Source organism: Oryx dammah, unplaced genomic scaffold (assembly GCF_014754425.2).
Source record: "Oryx dammah isolate SB20612 unplaced genomic scaffold, SCBI_Odam_1.1 HiC_scaffold_19, whole genome shotgun sequence".
Taxonomy (NCBI): Eukaryota; Metazoa; Chordata; class Mammalia; order Artiodactyla; family Bovidae; genus Oryx; species Oryx dammah.
The window spans coordinates 63,630,589-63,650,686 of NW_024070203.1; the positions used below are offsets into that span (position 1 = coordinate 63,630,589).

A 20,098-nucleotide genomic window follows, 5' to 3' on the forward strand; every position below is an offset into this window, starting at 1 on the left:
GGGAGGGATTGGGGGCAGGAGGACAAGGGGACGACAGAGGATGAGATGGCTGGATGGCATCACTGACTCGATGGACGTGAGTCTGAGTGAACTCAAGGAGTTGGTGATGGACAGAGAGGCCTGGCGTGCTGTGATTCATGGGGTTGCAAAGAGTCGGACATGACTGAGTGACTGAACTGAACTGAACTGAAGTCATTGAGAAGGGTCTCTAACTTGTTGAAGCTGATATAGTATGCATTTGACATTCCAAATAATTCTTAATAATTCAGATAGTTTTGTTCCATTTTATCTCCTCTTTGTGTTCATCCTGAAGATATAAAGCAGGCTAATGTATCAGGGCTGCTGAGTGCAGGGGGAGAAGTTCAAAGTACAGGCTAGAGTTTAAGGCAATAGCTAGATCATTCAGGGACTGTTGGTCAGCACAGCAAGAGACCATTTAAGGATGTTTATGGTTTAAAAAATTACTCTGACCATAGTGTGGAGGACAGTTAGTGTAGATGAGAAGACCAATTAAGAGAGTCAGTTAAGAGAGTTTACTCCAGATATGAAATTATGGTTAATTTAAACTAAATCTGGCAGCTGTAAACATTGAGAAAAAAAGAATGAACTTGAGGATGAGTTGGATATGGGATTAAATAGTAAGGAAAATGGGCTTCCTTGGTGGCTGAAACAACAAAGAATCTACCTGCAATGAAGGAGACTTGAGATTCAACTATAAAAGATGACTACTTCTAAATTTCTGGACTTTTCAAATCCATGGATGGTGATTTCATGTAATGATATTGAAAATAATGGGAGAGCGCTGGTTTTGAAGTCTTGTTTTGTAAAAGCTGACTTGAAAATACTTTTGAGACTGTCAAATCCTATGAACTTTGACAAGTTGTTCTCTCAACTTGGTTTATTTCTCTTCAAAACGAGGTGTTTACACTAAAATACCTTATCAGTAACTACTGGGATTAAAATGCTATCATTGGGATTTCAATTGTGTGTGAGTTTAGGAGAAATCAGATGATTAAATTCTTGAAATGATAAGCTGAATTTAATCTTACGTTAAAGGAAAAAGAGATCAAGGTACCTGTCTAGAAAAGCAAATGGTATCATGAAACTAATTTGAAGGGCATTATTCTGACAGCTGGGCTGGAGCAAGAGAGATATTAGCAGATGAGAGATCAGGAAATAAACTGATCAATGAAGGACTAAAATTATAATAGGGACTCTGATAAAAGAAAGATCAAAGTTTTAGACAGTGTGTAACATGAATTAACAGTTCAGTTCAGTCACTCAGTCGTGTCTGACTCTTTGCGACCCCATGAATCCCAGCACACCAAGCCTCACCATCACCTGTCCATCACCAACTCCCAGAGTTTACTCAAACTCACACCCATTGAGTCGCTGATGCCGTCCAGCCATCTCATCCTCTGTCGTCCCCTTCTCCTCCTGCCCCCAATCCCTCCCAGCATCAGGGTCTTTTCCAAAGAGTCAACTCTTCACATGAGGTGGCCAAAGTACTGGAGCTTCAGCTTTAGCATCAACCTTCCAATGAACACCCAGGACTGATCTCCTTTAGAATGGACTGGTTGGATTTCCTTGCAGTCCAAGGGACTCTCAAGAGTCTTCTCCAGCACCACAGTTCAAAGCATCAATTCTTCAGTGCTCAGCTTTCTTCACAGTCCAAAGCTCACATCCATACATGACCACAGGAAAAACCATAGCCTTGACTAGATGGACTTTGTTGGCAAAGTAATGTCTCTGCTTTTGAATATGCTATCATCTAGGTTGGTCATAACTTTCCTTCCAAGGAGTAAGTGTCTTTTAATTTCATGGCTGGAATCACCATCTGCAGTGATTTTGGAGCCCCCAAAACAAAGTCTGACACTGTTTCCACTGTTTCCCCATCTATTTCCCATGAAGTGATGGGACCAGATGCCATGATCTTTGTTTTCTGAATGTTGAGTTTTAAGCTAACTTTTTCACTCTCCTTTTTCACTTTCATCAAGAGGCTTTTTAATTCCTCTTCACTTTCTGCCATAAGGGTGGTGTCATCTACATGTCTAAGGTTATTGATATTTCTCCTGGCAATCTTGATTCCAGCTTGTGTTTCTTCCAGCCCAGCATTTCTCATGATGTACTCTGCATATAAGTTAAATAAGCAGGGTGACAATATATAGCTTTGATGTACTCCTTTTCCTATTTGGAACCAGTCTGTTGTTCCATGTCCAGTTCTAATTGTTGCTTCCTGACCTGCATACAGATTTCTCAAGAGGCAGGTTAGGTGGTCTGGTATTCCCATCTCTTTCAGAATTTTCCACTGTTCATTGTGATCCACACAGTCAAAGGCTTTGACATAGTCAATAAAGCAGAAATAGATATTTTTGTGGAATTCTCTTGCTTTTTCGATGATCCAGCAGATGCTGGCAATTTGATCTCTGGTTCCTCTGCCTTTTCCTACCAGCTTGGACATCTGGAAGTTAATGGTTCACGTATTGCCGAAGCCTGGCTTGGAGAATTTTGAGCATTACTTTACTAGCATATGAGATGAGTGCAATTGTGCAGTAGTTTGAGCATTCTTTGGTATTGCCTTTCTTTGGGATTGGAATGAAAACTGACCTTTTCCAGTCCCGTGGCCACTGCTGAGTTTTCCCAGTTTGCTGGCATATTGAGTGCAACACTTTCACAGCATCATCTTTCAGGATTTGAAATAACACAACTTGAATTGCATCACCTCTGCTAGCTTTGTTCATAGTGATGCTTTCTGAGGCCCATTTGACTTCACATTCCCGGATGTCTGGCTCTAGGTGAGTGATTACACCATAGTGATTATCTGGGTCATGCAGCTCTTTTTTGTACAGTTCTTCTGTGTATTCTTGGCACCTCTTCTTAATATCCTCTACTCCTGTTAGGTCCATACCATTTCTGTCCCTTATCGAGCCCATCTTTGCATGAGCCCATCTTTGGTATCTCTAATTTTCTTGAAGAGATCTCTAATCTTTCCCATTCTGTTGTTTCCCTCTGTTTCTTTGCATTGATCACTGAGGAAGGCTTTCTTATCTCTCCTTGGTATTCTTTGAAACTCTTCATTCAGATGCTTGTATCTTTCCTTTTCACTTCTCTTCTTTTCACAGCTACTTGTAAGGCCTCCTCAGATAGCCATTTTTCTTTTTTGCATTTCTTTTCCATGGGGATTGTCCTGATCCCTGTCTCCTGTACAGTGTCACTAACCTCGGTCCATAGTTCATGAGGCACTCTATCAGATCTAGTCCCTTAAATCTATTTCTCACTTCCACTGTATAATCATATGGGATTTGATTTAGGTCATACCTGAATGGTCTAGTGGTTTTCCCTACTTTCTTCAATTTCAGTCTGAATTTGTCAATAAGGAGTTCATGATATGAGCCACAGTCAGCTCCTGGTCTTGTTTTGCTGACTATATAGAGCCTCTCCATCTTTGCCTGCAAAGAATATAATCATTCTGATTTCAGTGTTGACCATTTGGTGATGTCTATGTGTAGAGCCTTCTCTTATGTTGCTGGAATAGAGTTTTTGCTATGACCAGTGTGTACTCTTTGCAAAACTCTATTAGCCTTTGCCCTGCTTCATTCTGTACTCCAAGGTCAAATTTGCCTGTTACTCCAGGTGTTTCTTGAGTTCCTTCTTTTGCATTCCAGTTCCCTATAATGAAAAGGACATCTTTTTTGGGTGTTAGTTCTACAAGGTCTTGTAGGTCTTCATAGAACCGTTCAACTTCAGTGTTACTGGTTGGGGCATAGGCTTGGATTACTGTGATATTGAATGGTTTGCCATGGAAATGAACAGAGGTCATTCTGTCATTTTTGAGATTGCATCCAAGTACTGCATTTCGGACTCTTTTGTTAACCATGATGGCTACTCCATTTCTTCTGAGGGATTCCTGCCCACAGTAGTAGATATAATGGACATCTGAGTTAAATTCACCCATTCCAGTCCATTTTAGTTCGCTGATTCCTAGAATGTCGATGTTCACTCTTGCCATCTCCTGTTTGAGCCCTTCCTGTTTACCTTGATTCATGGACCTGACATTCCAGGTTCCTATGCAATATTGCTCTTTACAGCATCAGACCTTGCTTCTATTGCCAGTCCCATCCACAACTGGGTATATTTTTTTGCTTTGACTCCATCCCTTCATTCTTTCTGGAGTTATTTCTCCACTGATCTCCAGTAGCATATTGGGCATCTACTAACCCGTGGAGTTCCCCTTTCAGTATCCTGTCATTTTGCCTTTTCATACTGTTCATGGGGTTCTCAAGGCAAGAATACTGAAATGGTTTGCCATTCCCTTCTCCAGTGGACCACATGCTGTCAGAACTCTCCACCATAACCCTCCTGTCTTGGCCCCACATGGCATGGCTTAGTTTCATTGAGTTAGACAAGGCTGTGGTCCATATGATCAGATTGGCTAGTTTTCTGTGTGAATTAACAGTATTTGATACATAAATCAGAAAATGAAAGAGGTAAACTAAAACTAACAACATTTTTTTTTCCCAAGATTTGAAAATGGGGAAAATGGTGGAGACACAAGAGCATATTTAAGGGATATAATTGGGAGATTTGAGTTCATCTGACATGCTGAGTGTGTAACTAAACCTTATTTCAAAAAGTAAATTTTTTTTTAGGGAAAATAATCATTAAATAATAGATGACTAGATGTTTTACTTCCAAAATGTTTTAAAATAGCATTTAGTATATACATACATACATGCACACTAAGTCGCTTCAGTTGTGTCTGACTCTGTGCGACTCTATGGACAGCAGACCACCAGGCTCCTCTGTCCACAGGATTCTCTAGGCAAGAATACTGGAGTGGGTTGCCATTTTCTTCTCCAGTGTACATACCCAGATTAATTTTAATAAATACAATTAATACTAAAAATATCTTCTGCAGCTTACTCTCTAAAATTTTGTTTTTACCTATTCTCTGATTTTATTTTTCAGCTCCATGTGGTGGCCATTTTTCAGCTCCCAGTGGATTGATTCTGTCACCAGGATGGCCTGGATACTATAAAGACTCTCTGAATTGTGAATGGGTGATTGAAGCTGAACCAGGACACTCTATCAAAATTACATTTGAAAGGTTTCTTAAAATACTTTTCTACTTAAAAAACAGATTATCTAAAATATAGTTGACATTCTCTATTTTACTTACCAAATTAATGATTAATTTTATTGAACTAGTCAGTTGTTGTGCCTTGAGTTTTTCAGAATGTTTTCCCCTTTTAGCCTTCAGTCTGTTCTGAAGTTAATTTTCTATTTGCTTAATGCTCTATCAGTACTAATGAGATATATAAGATGGATTTTTTATTCATACACACACACACACAACTGAGATATGAATCTATAACCTTTAACTTAATATTTAGTTGCCCTATATTTTGAAGGCCCTGTGGATTCTGTTCTGCTAGATTGTCAAAGGTAAAGATGCTGTAAATACATTTGAATTGTTACCATATTGCAGCCTGAGGCATCTGCTTACATACATTACCCATATACCTACACTTACAGGGCCTTCAGAAAAATGGCTGTGTCAAATTCATGTGAATTAATGATTTGTCAGTAAAGTGTGCACTCCCACCCAGGATAATTAGTATTACTGATGAAATAATCTATATCCTATAAGATTATAATATTTTCTATTTTCATGTCTATGATTGGATCACTATTCCCAAATCCAAATAGAAGTATCTATATAATTTTTCAATTACATTTTGACCCCTCTCATCTTTCAACCTTTTCTTTACACAAAAAAAAAAGGAAAGAGAAGGAACCCCTGTAAGTCTTATAGTAAATATATATATATATATTTGTCAGAATTGTGCTCTGATGATTGAATTTTACAAATATAACATGATCTTTCCCTAATTAAAGAGTACCTTCATTGAATTAATCTATTCAGGCCAATGTAAAAATTTGAGAGGAAAACATTCTATTTTGAAAGATGTATTATACTAAACATTTCATATGAGGTCACACTCCCTTATTATGACCTACACAATTTTATTATGACTGTATTAATTTCCTCGGGCTGCCATAACAAAATATAATAGATTAAGTGGCTTAAATAACAGAAATGTCTTTGCTCATAGTTCTAAAGGCTAGAAGTCTGAGATAAAGGTGTCAACAGGGTTGTCCTCTAAGGCTTTAGTCTTTAGCTAATAGATGCCTGTCTATGCCTTCCTGTGTCTCCATGTGGTCTTCCATCTGTGTGTATCCGTTTCCTAATCTTTTCTTATAAGACCAGAAGTCATATTTTAGTTAGTCTAGTCACTCAGTCATGTCTGACTCTTTGTGCCCACATGGACTATAGCCTGGCAGGCTTCTATGGCCATGGAATTCTCCAGGCAAGAATACTGGAGTGGGTCTCCAGGGGATCTTCCTCACCCAGGGATCAAACCTCCATCATCTGCATTGAAGGCAGATTCTTTACCATCTGAGCCACCAGGGAAGGTCTTCTCATATAATCTCATTTTACCTTAATTACCTAATTAAAGGACCTTTCTCCAAATACAGTCACAGTCAGAGGTATTAAGAGGTTAGGATTTCAACATTTAGCCCATAATGACTTACATATTAAAAAGTGATTTCATTTAGAATAATATGAAGAGTTTTTGTTGTGATATTAAAACCCATGTCATTTGTTCAGTAGTTGACAGAGCTTGTTGCCATAGTAATTTTAAAAAAGCTTGAAAAGCATCTTATTTATTCAGAATAAAATCAGCTCCATGTGGCGGCCATTTTTCAGCTCCCAGTGGATTGATTCTGTCACCAGGATGGCCTGGATACTATAAAGACTCTCTGAATTGTGAATGGGTGATTGAAGCTGAACCAGGACACTCTATCAAAATTACATTGTCAAATAACAGTGCCCCATGAATGTGTGATCCAAATTAACCAACCTTACTTTATTACACAAAGTTTTACTTGGTTTGGAGTATACCATATAACATAATATTATTGATCATGTCATTAAATGTTTAAAAAATATGTCAATATGACAGAGATTTATAATATATTTTTAATTTGTTAAATTTAGAGCATCACACCTGAAATGTTAGCATAGTTGTCACTCTGTCATAATTGATTTCACACTTTAAAAAATTGCATATATTATAGGTTTAAACACATGATTTTAGTATTTCCTGTTTTGGACTTAACATTATTTTATATCAGGAGTTACGATGCTAAGGTGATTGAAACATCTTATATTTTCATAATTCACAATATTTTCACCCATATATTAACAATTCTCATCAATCATCATCCTTCAATATCTAATGAAGAGTTGAGCCCCATCTCAGAGCTTTCGTGGAGATGCTTTTGTTCACTTATGACTCTGAATCCCTGCTCTCAGAGTCATCTCACTTGAGGTACAGAAGCTGCTGTCCTCTCAACTCCCTACTCTGCTGTTTATTTGGATCACTTGCCTTCATTCTCACAATAAAAAGAAAGAAAACTTTAGTACAAGGGATAACCAAGTAGGATTATTGGACAATCCAGAATAATTTAAGATTTAATAAACCCTCACTGTTCTAAAATTTTCCTGGTAAACTCCATCATGGGAATGATTGCTTCTCTCTCTAGTTTTATCCCCTTAGCCTAGACCCTTCTCCATGTCTATCCAGTATTTTCCCCATCAGGATCTTCACCCCTCATTTCCCTCACTCCCTAGTTCCTCCCTCCACTATACAGCAGGATAAATCTCAAAATATCTGTTAACTTAAGCAGAGCAATTTAAGTCTTTGTTTCTCTGAGCTCCCAACTTGGCAATGGGTGGGATGATGGGGATGAATTTTTGCCTTTCTTTCTAAACATGCAGATTAAGGTTTTCCCCCTAAATCAAAGATTAGTGTTCATATAAGAATAATTTACCCCTTATCCACCTCCCAGATGACTCAGATTGTAGCCAACTTATAAATTAAAATTAAATATATATATACATAAATATTCAATTTAGAATAATTATATAAGCATAAAATAGTATCATAAGAAAATTAAGTGTTTTTAACAAAGAGTGCATTATTGTATGAAAAAGCATTTCCCAGTTTGCTAATAATAGTCACTAAACTCCACTAAAGTAACCCCTGATATCTTTCAGGGCTTCCCAGGTGGCTCAGTGATAAAGAATCTGCCTGCCATTGCCGGAGACATGGGTTCAATCACTGATCGGGAAGATCTCCTGAGGAGGAGATGGCAACCCACTCTGGTATCCTTGCCTGGAAAATCCCGTGGACAAAGGAGCCTGGCAGGCTATGGTCCACAGGGTTGCAAAGAGTCAGACATGACTTAGCGACTGACGAGCCCACATGCGTGATATCCTTCAGCCTTATGTAGGCTGTCTAGCACTGCCTACCTGAAAAGCAGTTAGATTGCAAAGCAATGGTTGTAATTTGGAGCACCACACACATAACTTATGATTTTGGATTTTTATTTGAAGGCACTATTTTCTCTGTCCAGAGTTCTTAATATGTCTGTCTTATCTCTTCAAACATGTTGTTGCATGGGCTTCTTTGCTATCTTCTTTAGATACCTTCAGAATTCTTGAAACTAATATGCACCTACAGGCTATGTTCTAAGTCAGGTCAGCCCAAATTTATCTTCCTTTGGAAAAGAAAAAATCTTTCCAGTCATGTTTATAAGATGCAATGCTAGAAACACCTAATTTAATTTTGATAAGTATAGTTTACTTAGTTATTGTTACTCTGCCACTTTCTTATTCTCTTACCTTTTTTCTGAGACACAATTTTTTAAGTTAGACTAGAAGCAAGAGAGGAGAAGGCAATGGCAACCCCATTCCAGTAGTCTTGCCTGGCAAATCCTGTGGACGGAGGAGCCTGGTAGGCTGCAGTCCATGGGGTCACTAGGAGTCAGACACAACTGAGCGACTTCACTTTCACATTTCACTTTCATGCACTGGAGAAGGAAATGGCAACCCACTCCAGTGTTCTTGCCTGGAGAATCCCAGGGACGGGGGAGCCTGGTGGGCTGCTGTCTATGGGGTTGCACAGAGTCGCACAACTGAAGCGACTTAACCAGCAGCAGCAGCAGCAGCAGAAGCAAGAGAATCAAATTAAAAAGTGATTTTCACTGCTGGGGTTTGTGCACAGCAACAAAAAACAGTTCTGTATATTGAATCACAACAACAAGCCTAGAGTGAGAAATGATTTCCAGAATCCAAAGATTTTTGACTTCTCCTATGAGTATAACATAACAGGACTTGTCAATTATGCCTTTTTTCTTAATCCCTCAACTACCCACTCAAGTAAATTACAACCCCCCACCCCGCTCCCCAGCTCCTTCACTTCCTTGATAGCAATCTTCTTTTTTTATTTTTAAACAATTTCATGTTAATTAGCCCAAACACTGGAAGAATCAAGAGTTAGACCACTTTATATATTTATTGATGATGTTTTCACTATTTTAGAATAGACAAGGCTCAGCTGTATCAGTATATTTCTTTTGAATCACACTTTATGTAACTAAAATAAATAAAGTCCCACATTATTTTAAGTGTTGTGAACAAAAATGTTTGGGGGTTTGAATCCTCTATCTGCCGTTCATACATGTACATGTGCATGTGCGCAAACACACATACACATACACAAACACACACACACACACCCCATTGGGTTCTTGAGTTTGAGCTATTTGAAGGGAAAATTATTTTTAAAACTTCCATTTCTTTTGTTTTTCCTAAAGATTCTTAAAGCGTGTGTGTGACCTGTTTTAGGGTTGTCCATACTCCATTTACTTTTTATCAGAAACAGTCTTCTTTAAAGTAATTAACATTTTTAAACTTCTGCTACATGGTCAGAAGTAGCTGTGTAGCTAAACAACAACCATCAGTCTTCATCAAGTTGAAAATAAATGAGGATTTTATCCGTTAGGTAATAGTCACTTTGAAATCAGAAATGTGTACATCTATCACTTCCTTGTTTAGTGACCTTATAGTATTTCATTGCTTCATTTCCTCCTGAAGATTTTTCTGAGAAACAAGATATTATCTTTGAACTATCCACCAAGAATTATGTTGTTAAGAAAAGGAATTCCCTTTCCGATTTTCAGCTGAACTCTTGTAAAGACACTGATTGTTAATTCTTTAATAGTTCTTCTCATCCTGAGAATATCTTTTCATAGAATTTGTTTCCAAATGATGGATTGCATTTATTACAGAGTAACACCATTTGCTTTCTACTATTCATGAATAGCATAAACTAATTTGGCTGAAAAAGAAATTTAAAAATTCAGATAATGTATTCAGATGACTTTGGAGACCAGGGTTTGATCCCTGGGTTGGAAAGATCCTCTGGAGAAGGGAATGGCAATCCACTTCAGTATTCTTGCCTAGAGAACCCCATGGACAGAGGAGTCTGGCAAGCTACAGTCCATGGGGTCAGAAAGAGTCAGACACGACTGAGTGACTAACACAAACTCACATATTCTCAAATGTTGTGAGTGATTAGAATTAGTCTACAGAAAAAAAATACTGAAAGCATTACAAATATATTAGCCATTAGTTGGCTTCTTGAGATTGTCTAAATCAGTAATATCTTAAGAATTACACTTTCCTGTCAAATGCAAGGGCTTCCCCTGATGGCTCAGCAGTAAAGAATCCACCTGCCAATGTAGGAGACATGGGTTCAAACCCTGGATCCAAAAGATCACTTGAAGGATGGTATGGCAACCCACTCCAGTATTCTTGCCTCAAGAGTCCCATGAACAGAGTCAATAAAGTGACTTAGCACACACATACACATCAGATGCAAAAAAAAAAAAAAACACTAATGGACATATAAGTTTTAACTGTTTATCCTTTCGTAACATAAGTTTAGTTCAGTTCAGTCACTCAGTAGTGTCCAACTCTGCAATCCCATGAACCGCAACATGCCAGGCACCCTTGTTCAAAACCAACTCCCAGAGTTTACTCAAACTCATGTCCATTGAGTTGGTGATGCCATCTTATCATCTTATCCTCTGTCGACCACTTCTCCTCCTGCCCTCAATCTTTCCCAGTATCAGGTGGCCAACATATTGGAGTTTCAGCTTCAACATCAGTCCTTTCAGTGAACTCCCAGGACTGATCTCCTTTAGAATGGACTGGTTGGATCTCCTTGCAGTCCAAGGGACCCTCAAGAGTCTTCTGCAACACCACAGTTCAAAAGCATCAATTCTTTGGCACTCAGCTTTCTTCACAATCCAACTCTCACATCCATACATGACCCACTGGAAAAACCATAGCCTTAACTAGACGGACCTTTGTTGGCAAAGTAACGTCTCTGCTTTTTAATATGCTATCTAGGTTGGTCATAACTTTCCTTCCAAGGAGTAAGTGTCTTTTAATTTCATGGCTGCAGTCACCATCTGCAGTGATTTTGGAGCCCCCCAAAATAGTCAACCACTGTTTCCACTGTTTCCCCATCTATTTCCCTTGAAGTGATGGGACTGGATGCCATGATCTTCATTTTCTGAATGTTGAGCTTTAAGCCAACTTTTTCACTCTCCTCTTTCACTTTCATCAAGAGGCTTTTGAGTTCCTCTTCAGTTTCTGCCATAAGGGTGGTGTCATCTGCATATCTGAGGTTATTGGTATTTCTCCCAGCAATATTGATTCCAGCTTGTGCTTCTTCCAGCCCAGCATTTCTCATGATGTACTCTGCATATAAGTTAAATAAGCAGAGTGACAATATTCAGCTTTGACGTACTCCTTTTCCTATTTGGAACCAATCTGTTGTTCCATGTCCAGTTCTAACTGTGCTTCCTTACCTGTATACAGGTTTCTCAAGAGTCAGGTCAGGTGGTCTGATATTCCCATCTCTTTCAGAATTTCCTACAGTTTATTGTGATCCACACAGTCAAAGAAAGGCTTTGGCATAGTCAATAAAGCAGAAATAGATGTTTTTCTGGACCTCTCTTCCTTTTCCATGATCCAACGGATGTTGTCAATTTGATGTGTGGTCCTTCTGCCTTTTTAAAACCAGCTTGAACATCTGGAAGTTCACGATTCACGTATTGGTGAAGCCTAGCTTGGAGAATTTTGAGCACTACTTTACTAGTGTGTGAGATGAATGCAATTGTGTGGTAGTCTGAGCATTCTTTGGCATTGCCTGTCTTTGTGATTGGAATGAAAACTGACCTTTTCCAGTCCTGTGGCCACTGCTGAGTTTTCCCAATTTGCTGGCATATTGAGTGCAGCACTTGCACAGCATCATCTTCTAGGATTTGAAATAGCTCAACTGGAATTCCATCACCTCCTCTAGCTTTGTTTATAGTGATGCTTTCTAAGACCCACTTGACTTCACATTCCAGGATGTCTGGCTCTAGGTGAGTGATCACATCATCGTGATTATCTTGGTTGTGAAGATATTTTTTGTACAGTTCTTTCTAACATAGCCAAAAGTTAGATCTTATTCTGAAATTTGCAGAGGAATTTTGTTTTCTTTCTTCTCTCATTTCTCAATATTTGGTAGCTCCTAACTCAATTAACTTTACTGTTAATAATCCTAAACTTTTATTTCTGTTCACCTTCCTGTCCTTAACTCCTGGCCACAAGCTATCAGTGTCAGTCTACCTGAGTGCAAATTTTTAAATGAGAACTATTTCAGTGTGGTCAGAAAGATTTTGGAAAACACAAAGAATACTTTATAAGATACTGAAAATTGAGTAAGATCAGATTAATTTTCATTTTAACATCATCTCATGGCTTCATAACATTTTTTATGATAAACAATAAAATTAATATCATAAACAAATACACAGTAGATCAAGGTAATTCATGTGAAGTTTATATATAACCATCCTAAAATACAAAATGAAAGAAATTCAAATTATTGTGTAACTCTTTTTCATTTTCTCTGTTATTGTAATGTATTTTTATAGTTTCTTGGGGCAAATCTGTGATGATTTTCTTTTTTAGACATTCACTCCTACTGAATAATACTCTCTGATCACAGCATTTAATGTAGCTGTTCTATTAAGAATTAAGTCTCTTTATGCTTCAATTCAAAGTAATCCCTGACTTTTCTGTAGACCTTAATTTGGTTGTTATCAGCTGTCTTGCTATCAAAGTGAAAGTCCAATTTCAGTACTAGAGTAGACTGACTACAAAATAACCAAATAATGGATTTGCAGTGCATAATTGCCTGATCATTTATTTAAGAGACATAATGCGTTTCTCTACATTTACTACTCTAAATCATATTAGAGTAAAACTATAGAGAAAAACTATTTTTATTAGACAAAAGTGAAAAGCAAGATAAACTTATGAAATCCATTGGTTTTACTAAACCTATTTTTTTATTTATGTACCAGAGTACAAATCTAAAAATATTTCATTTGTATTTCTCAAACAGCATTAAATCATACACTTTGTTTTGACTATTGTTAGGTATGATGGAGTGAATATCTATTAATGATAACTATTGATTATAAAGTGATTGTCTGAAAATTGGTGGATATTTCAACTGACAATTATTTTAAAAACATAGTGAATATAACTAGTTGACAAAATGTGTTGGAAGGTATATTTTGAAAGAGTGAAAATGAATAGTTAATACTGAAGTATTTAAATATATTGACTTTTTAAAATAAAATTAATAACAGTTCTAGAGAAGATATTCTCTTTTTTTCCTTTAAAATACATTCATTCTTTCATTTATCTAATAAATATTTACTGAGGGTTTGCTATATGCAGAACATCAGCAAAAAACAGAAACTGACCTCATGGAGTTCATAATCTCTTAAAGGAGGCAGCTGTCAACAAGCAAGCAACTATGATTAGTATCACATGAGCACAATAAATTGTGACAATATGGTAAAGAAACTAACCTACACTGTGAGGTCAGAGAAGGGCTTGCTGTGGACATATCTAAGCTGAAAACTGAAATATGTATAGGAAAACCTCGGTGAAGGCAGAAAAGAATGTCCTAGGCTGTAGGATCATCATGGCAAGGGAGTCAGATGCTCAGTTGTTAATGATTCCACATAAAGGCTTTTTTTTTTTCTATAAGATTTCTGATCCAGATTCAAAATGTGGTATAATCCTGACATGCAAGAAAGAATTCAAAATTTTATTTTATCAGTAATGTGTTATGCATGTTAAAAGAAGCTCTGTTTTGGCTACAGATTATAATATAATTATATCTTTTAAAAAATTGCAAGCAGTATCAGGAAGAACAGCCAAAAATCTAAATAAAAACTATACAAAAATTTAATGGCCAAACAGATTTGTCAAAAAAACAAAGCAGAGATAGGAAGCAGAGGTCAGTATGGGCAGAGGTCAGATTTGAAATATATATACGTATACTATTAAGATGAAATTATGATGATCTGACTGAGGGTAAATGTTATATAGTCACATAGTTTTCCATAGAAATGAAGAAAGCCAAAAAAAAAAAAAAGACGACTTCATAAAACATGTTTAGTTAACGAAAAGACCATTTATTTACTCAAGACATTTTGTAACATTTGAATAAATCTTGTGAACAATAAGTATATATAAAAACTATTTACATGAAAATTGTCCATAGGAATAAGAGCTTATAACTTTGGTATTCTTAAATTATGGATCCTTAAATGATGTATAAGATATTAGCAAAGCTAAAGAAAATTATATATAAAATTAGTAAAAATTATAAATAGTAATTTAAATAGCAGCCTAAAGTGTTTTTTTCCTAATAAATATATTTTCACATGTCTCTCGTAATTTTAGATTTCAGACTGAATTGAATTATGATGTTCTGGAAGTTCACGATGGGCCAAATCTTCTGTCACCCTTGCTTGGATCTTACAATGGCACACAGGTGCCTCAGTTTCTATTTAGCAGCAGTAATTTTATATACCTTCTATTTACAACAGACAATAGTCGTTCTAATAATGGTTTCAAGATTCATTATGAAAGTAAGTAATGCCAACATTATTTTTTAATGTTTTTATTCTCTTTTCTATGCTTTTGGTATTATCTTGTATCATTAAGAGAACCTATGAGAATGCTAATGGGTTATAAAGTGTGTGTTTCAGTAAATTCCATAATAGGTTTTTTCCAGCAATATCTATGTAATATCATTATGAAGGGAAATACTAAGGAAATGTAAAAAAGTATTAACTAAAAAATCTTAAAAGTGAGTTCATATAATCATTATTTGTGCAGTTCTGAAAAACCAACAATAAGTGGAAATGTCAGTCTAATATGTGTATCAACATTGACAAATTTTTCTAGCATTTACTTCATAAACTCAATCATACTTCTATATTTTCCTCACACTCATTGCATACATTTCCATTTAAAATATTAATTTTGTTTTGTATGAAGTATTGAAAATTATATTAATATTATAAAATAAAACATATACTCATGTACATGCAACTATGGCTAACATAACTAGCCAAAGGCTGTATATTAAAACAAACTCTAATTTACAGTCAGAGAAGGCAATGGCACCCCACTCCAGTACTCTTGCCTGGAAAACCCCATAGACGGAGGAGCCTGGTAGGCTGCAGTCCCTGGGGTCGCTGCGAGTCAGACAGGACAGAGCGGCTTTGCTTTCACTTTTCACTTTCATGCGTTGGAGAAGGAAATGGCAACCCACTCCAGTGTTCTTGCCTGGAGAATCCCAGGGACGGGGGAGCCTGGTGGGCTGCCATCTATGGGGTCGCACAGAGTCAGACACGACTGAAGCGACTTAGCAGCAGCAGCAGCAGCAGCTAATTTACAGTGCTGGAATAAGTTTACAATAATTTCACTTAGAATACTACAGTTTTGTTTAAAAAATCTAAAATATGTCTGATTTTTTAATTGATTCTGATATATATATACAAATCTGTTTTATTTATAAACATCTAACATATTTAAACGTGTGGAAGTATCACATATGATGCACAGTTACACACATACATATAAACTCATGTATTCAGACATTTTAATCTAGAAATATGTTGCCATATATCTTTCCATGAAAAACAGTTGTGGTGATTGTATCTAACAATACATTTAAGATTATTGCAAGATATCTTTAAATCAGTTTCAGATAGATAACGTATCTCTTCATTTTTGTATTCAAGTCTCCTATGCCCCCTCGCCCCTCAGAAAAAAAATTTCAGCATTTAAATTTGTAACTGTATATTCCATGTTAGGTGTCTCTCTTCAGTAAATCTGGTTGGACCCATGAGGTTTTTTGTTGTTTTTTTTTTTCTTATGAATATATATTTATTGTTTTCTTTTTCTTTTCAATCTTATCTACAATATCATTTAATTATATTAACTTCCCTTTACTTAGAGCTTTGTGGCATGGAAATATATTTTATGAACTATTACAAAATTCAGTAAGAGGATTAACACACACTTGGGAATTAAAATGAATTTAAAGAACTTTAATTTCGATCTTTAACATTTATTAGTTAAGCCTGAGTCAGAGTACAGTCATTTTTAAAGGTCTATGTCAAAATTAATTTTCACTAGAAATTAATTTGTATCAGTGTGCTAACATGAGCAGACACCATTTTCACTTTTGTCCAGCGTTCTATTCTATGCCAAATACATCTTATTCAGTCCATTTCAATCAAGGTAGGTGGTCGTAATCGTGTTCTCTTACACAGAATTATTTTAAGGATTACGTTAAACTGTCATGCAAAGTGTTACTAAAAGGGTGAGGATTTTCAATAAACTGACCAACAGATTTAGTTCAGATTCTTGCTAAAAACTGAATTAAATGGAACAAGAATAGAGCCTGGGGTGAAAGTCGGGTCCAACTCTCTGCAACCCTATGGCCTATACAGTCCATGGAATTCTCTAGGTCAGAATACTGGAGTGGGTAACCTTTCTCTTCTCCAGGGGATCTTGCCAACCCAGGGATCGAACCCAGGTCTCCCACACTGCAAGCAGATTCTTTACCAGCTGAGCCACAAGGGAAACCCCAGAAGACTCTAGTGGTTAGCCTATCCCTTCTCCAGTGGATCTTCCAGGAGTCGACCTGGGGTCTCCTCCATTACAGGCAAATTCTTTACCAACTGTGTTTATCAGGGAAGCCCAGCCAAGGGGGTGAGCCTGACTCTGAGTTTGGCTCAAGCAGAGTCTATCACAGTCAGCAAGATTGTCACCTAGAGGCCTTTGGTGAAATAGTCCAAATTATTACTGAGGGCTAGTGCTTAAATGGCAGAGTAGAGGCTAGATAATTCTGAGGCTGATGAGAGGCACAACAGATACTGATTTTGGTCTAATCTGCCCAGGAGACAGTGACTCTGAATTTAAATTTGTTTATAAAAGTTCATTTTCTTTCATTTTTATTCTAATTAGCCTTGTGGTTTATTTAGTAAACCAAAAGGCCAACTTAGGGGCTTCCCTGGTGACTCACTGGAAAGAATTCACCTGCAATGCCAGAGACCTGGGTTTGATCCCTAGGTCAGGAAGATCCTCTGGAGAAGGGAATGGATACCCACTCCAATATCCTTGCCTAGAGAATCCCATGGACAGAGGGGCCTGGTGGGCTATAGTCTATGGGGTTGCAAAGAGTCATACATGACTGAGTGACTAACACTTTCACTTGTTTAGTATTGTGAGGTAAGCTCTAACATCACAAATCCTTTCTTACCAAGAAAACAAATAAAACACTATTTCTGTCGACACTTTAATAAGTTTCTCAAGCTGAAAGTATCCAAATTATCTTTTTTAAATGAACCATTCACATGCCTCAAAATCAGTAGAGAAAAATGTTATTATACTACTTAAAACTTTAAAAATATATTTGGTATTTTGTGAATTTCTATTTTTATTTTAATGGAACACATTAAAGGATAAAACTTGATTTCTCCAGTGAACCAAATTTTTATGGGAAGGGTTTCATGAAATGCCATCACTGGTTGTACTCCAGAACTTGATTTTATTCCCTTTCTTGAGTACTTTTACCCATCTGTCTTCCTCTCAAAACAGGAAGATTACAAACACTTCACCAATAGGATAAAAGTTATTTATAGTTTACAAAACACATTAAAATAATAAAAAAAACACAGAATAGACTTTCTGTTTTTTTGTTTTGATTTGTTTTACTGCAATCCCCAATCCCAAGAAGCTGTATTATGTTGTATTTCTTGAAATGTAGATATAATCATGTTTCTTAGATTATGTAAATATATAAATCAAGGCAATGATAGATGGCTACAGAACAAATCCTTTGACACAGATACCAATCTCTAAGACATAGAGTCTCCTAAAACAATTAAATGGAGTTTTAATGATAGAAATAATTTCATAGGATTATTTTAATGACTAAATGAGGCAAATTTTGCAAACATTTTAGAGTTATAAAAACACAGAATATAACAAGCTGAAAACATTAATTATTGCTATGAAAATTATTGTATATGCATCTACTGTGCTGTGCTTAGTCACTCAGTCATGTCTGACTCTCTGCAATCCCATGGACTGTAACCCATCAGGCTCCTCTGTACATGGGGATTCTTCAGGCAAGAATATCAGAGTGGGTTGCCATACCTTCCTCCAGGGAATCTTCCCAACCTGGGGATTGAACCTAGGTCTCCCTCATTCATGCAGGTGAATTCTTTACCATCTGAGCCACCAGGGAAGCCCAAGAATATTGAAGTGAGTAGCCTATCCCTTTTCAAGGAGATCTTCCTGACCCAGGAATAGAACCAGGATCTCCTGCATTGCAGGTGGATTCTTTACCAGCTGAGCTACCAGGGAAACCCATAAATGTGTGTGTGTATATATATACATACATATATATATATATGGAGTGAAGTCACTCAGTCATGTCCGACTATTTGTGACCCCATGGACTGTAGCCTATCACGCTCCTCTGTCCATGGGATTTTCCAGGCAAGAGTACTGGAGTGGGTTGCCATTTCCTTCTCCAGAGGATCTTCCTGACCCAGGGATGGAACCCAGGTCTCCCGCATTGTAGGCAAGACGCTTTACCATGTGAGCCACCAGGGAAGTCCTATATTTCAGGGACTTTTGCAACCTTTTCAGGGGTCGTAAAGAGTCAGACACTACTGAGCTACTGAACTGATCAGCACATTAATTTATCTGTAAAAGTTATCACCAACAGTTGTTTGTTTTGAAGGAATGAGTTTGTTTAGAACAATAAGAATCTATTTCAGTGACTGATTCTCATCAAGCTTACTCTTTCCTCTTCCTTGTGTTTTCCAGGTGTTACAGTGAACACTTATTCTTGCTTGGATCCTGGCATACCTGTACATGGTCGTCGCTATGGTCATGATTTCTCCATTGGATCTACTGTTTCCTTTAGTTGTGATCCTGGATATAGGCTGAGCCATGAAGAGCCCCTTCTGTGTGAGAAAAACCACTGGTGGAGTCATTCACTTCCAACCTGTGATGGTAGGTTCAATATGGAAAATAAACCAATTTATAAACCAAAAATAAATCAACATAATCTTGTAAAATGTGAGGTTTCTTGAATTCTGCCAATTTTATGTTATCAAACTGTTAATAAAGACACAAAAGAATGAATACTGATAATAAGTCAAACTTACCCAATGCCTAAGGATGTTATATGTATATTTAAAATGTGTTGAGTTAATGATTTTAGGTGCCTATTGTGTCCTACACTCCTTGAAAAAATAACATTGAAAATGTCAAATTGTATCAGGTGAATGCAATGAAGAGCTAGAGCATTTACCTCCTGCCTGGAAGACAATGTGTAATAGTCCAAATCCTGCCTAGCTACACAGCTTTATAGCAATGTACCAGACTTCCCTGTAGGAAATAATACACCAGTGTCCTTATCTCTTATTTATTTCTATGGAAAATAAGTCAGCAATCCTTCATTTTTTAGAAAACATGTATGAAAATACAATGAAAGAAGCTGCTTTCCTAAGATTGGGAAATACTTGTACATGTGGTTTATAAAAAATACACACAAAGTAAATCTATCCATTAGTTCTGGGTTTTAATTTTCGTTTATAACACTATTCATAACATATTCTTATCCTTTTGCCAAGTGGAAGATCACATCTCCCATTTCATAAGTGTTTTCAAATACTGTCAGTGCCATCATTTTTGTGTCAATTTGTTTTTATAACAAGGTTTAAAAGAATCCTC

The 20,098-nt window shown here is 36.8% G+C and overlaps 1 protein-coding gene across 3 annotated transcripts in view; it reads left to right on the forward strand.

The window, feature by feature from the left end:
* LOC120878903 (CUB and sushi domain-containing protein 3-like) overlaps window positions 1–20,098 on the forward strand; it is a 1,427,768-nt gene that overhangs the window by 937,529 nt on the left and 470,141 nt on the right. For all 3 annotated transcript variants that reach the window (XM_040261811.1, XM_040261812.1, XM_040261813.1), the window contains 3 exons: window positions 4,969–5,107; window positions 14,735–14,922; window positions 19,187–19,375. In XM_040261811.1, coding sequence (XP_040117745.1) covers window positions 4,969–5,107; window positions 14,735–14,922; window positions 19,187–19,375 — 516 coding nt within the window. The remainder of the gene's footprint in view (window positions 1–4,968; window positions 5,108–14,734; window positions 14,923–19,186; window positions 19,376–20,098) is intronic.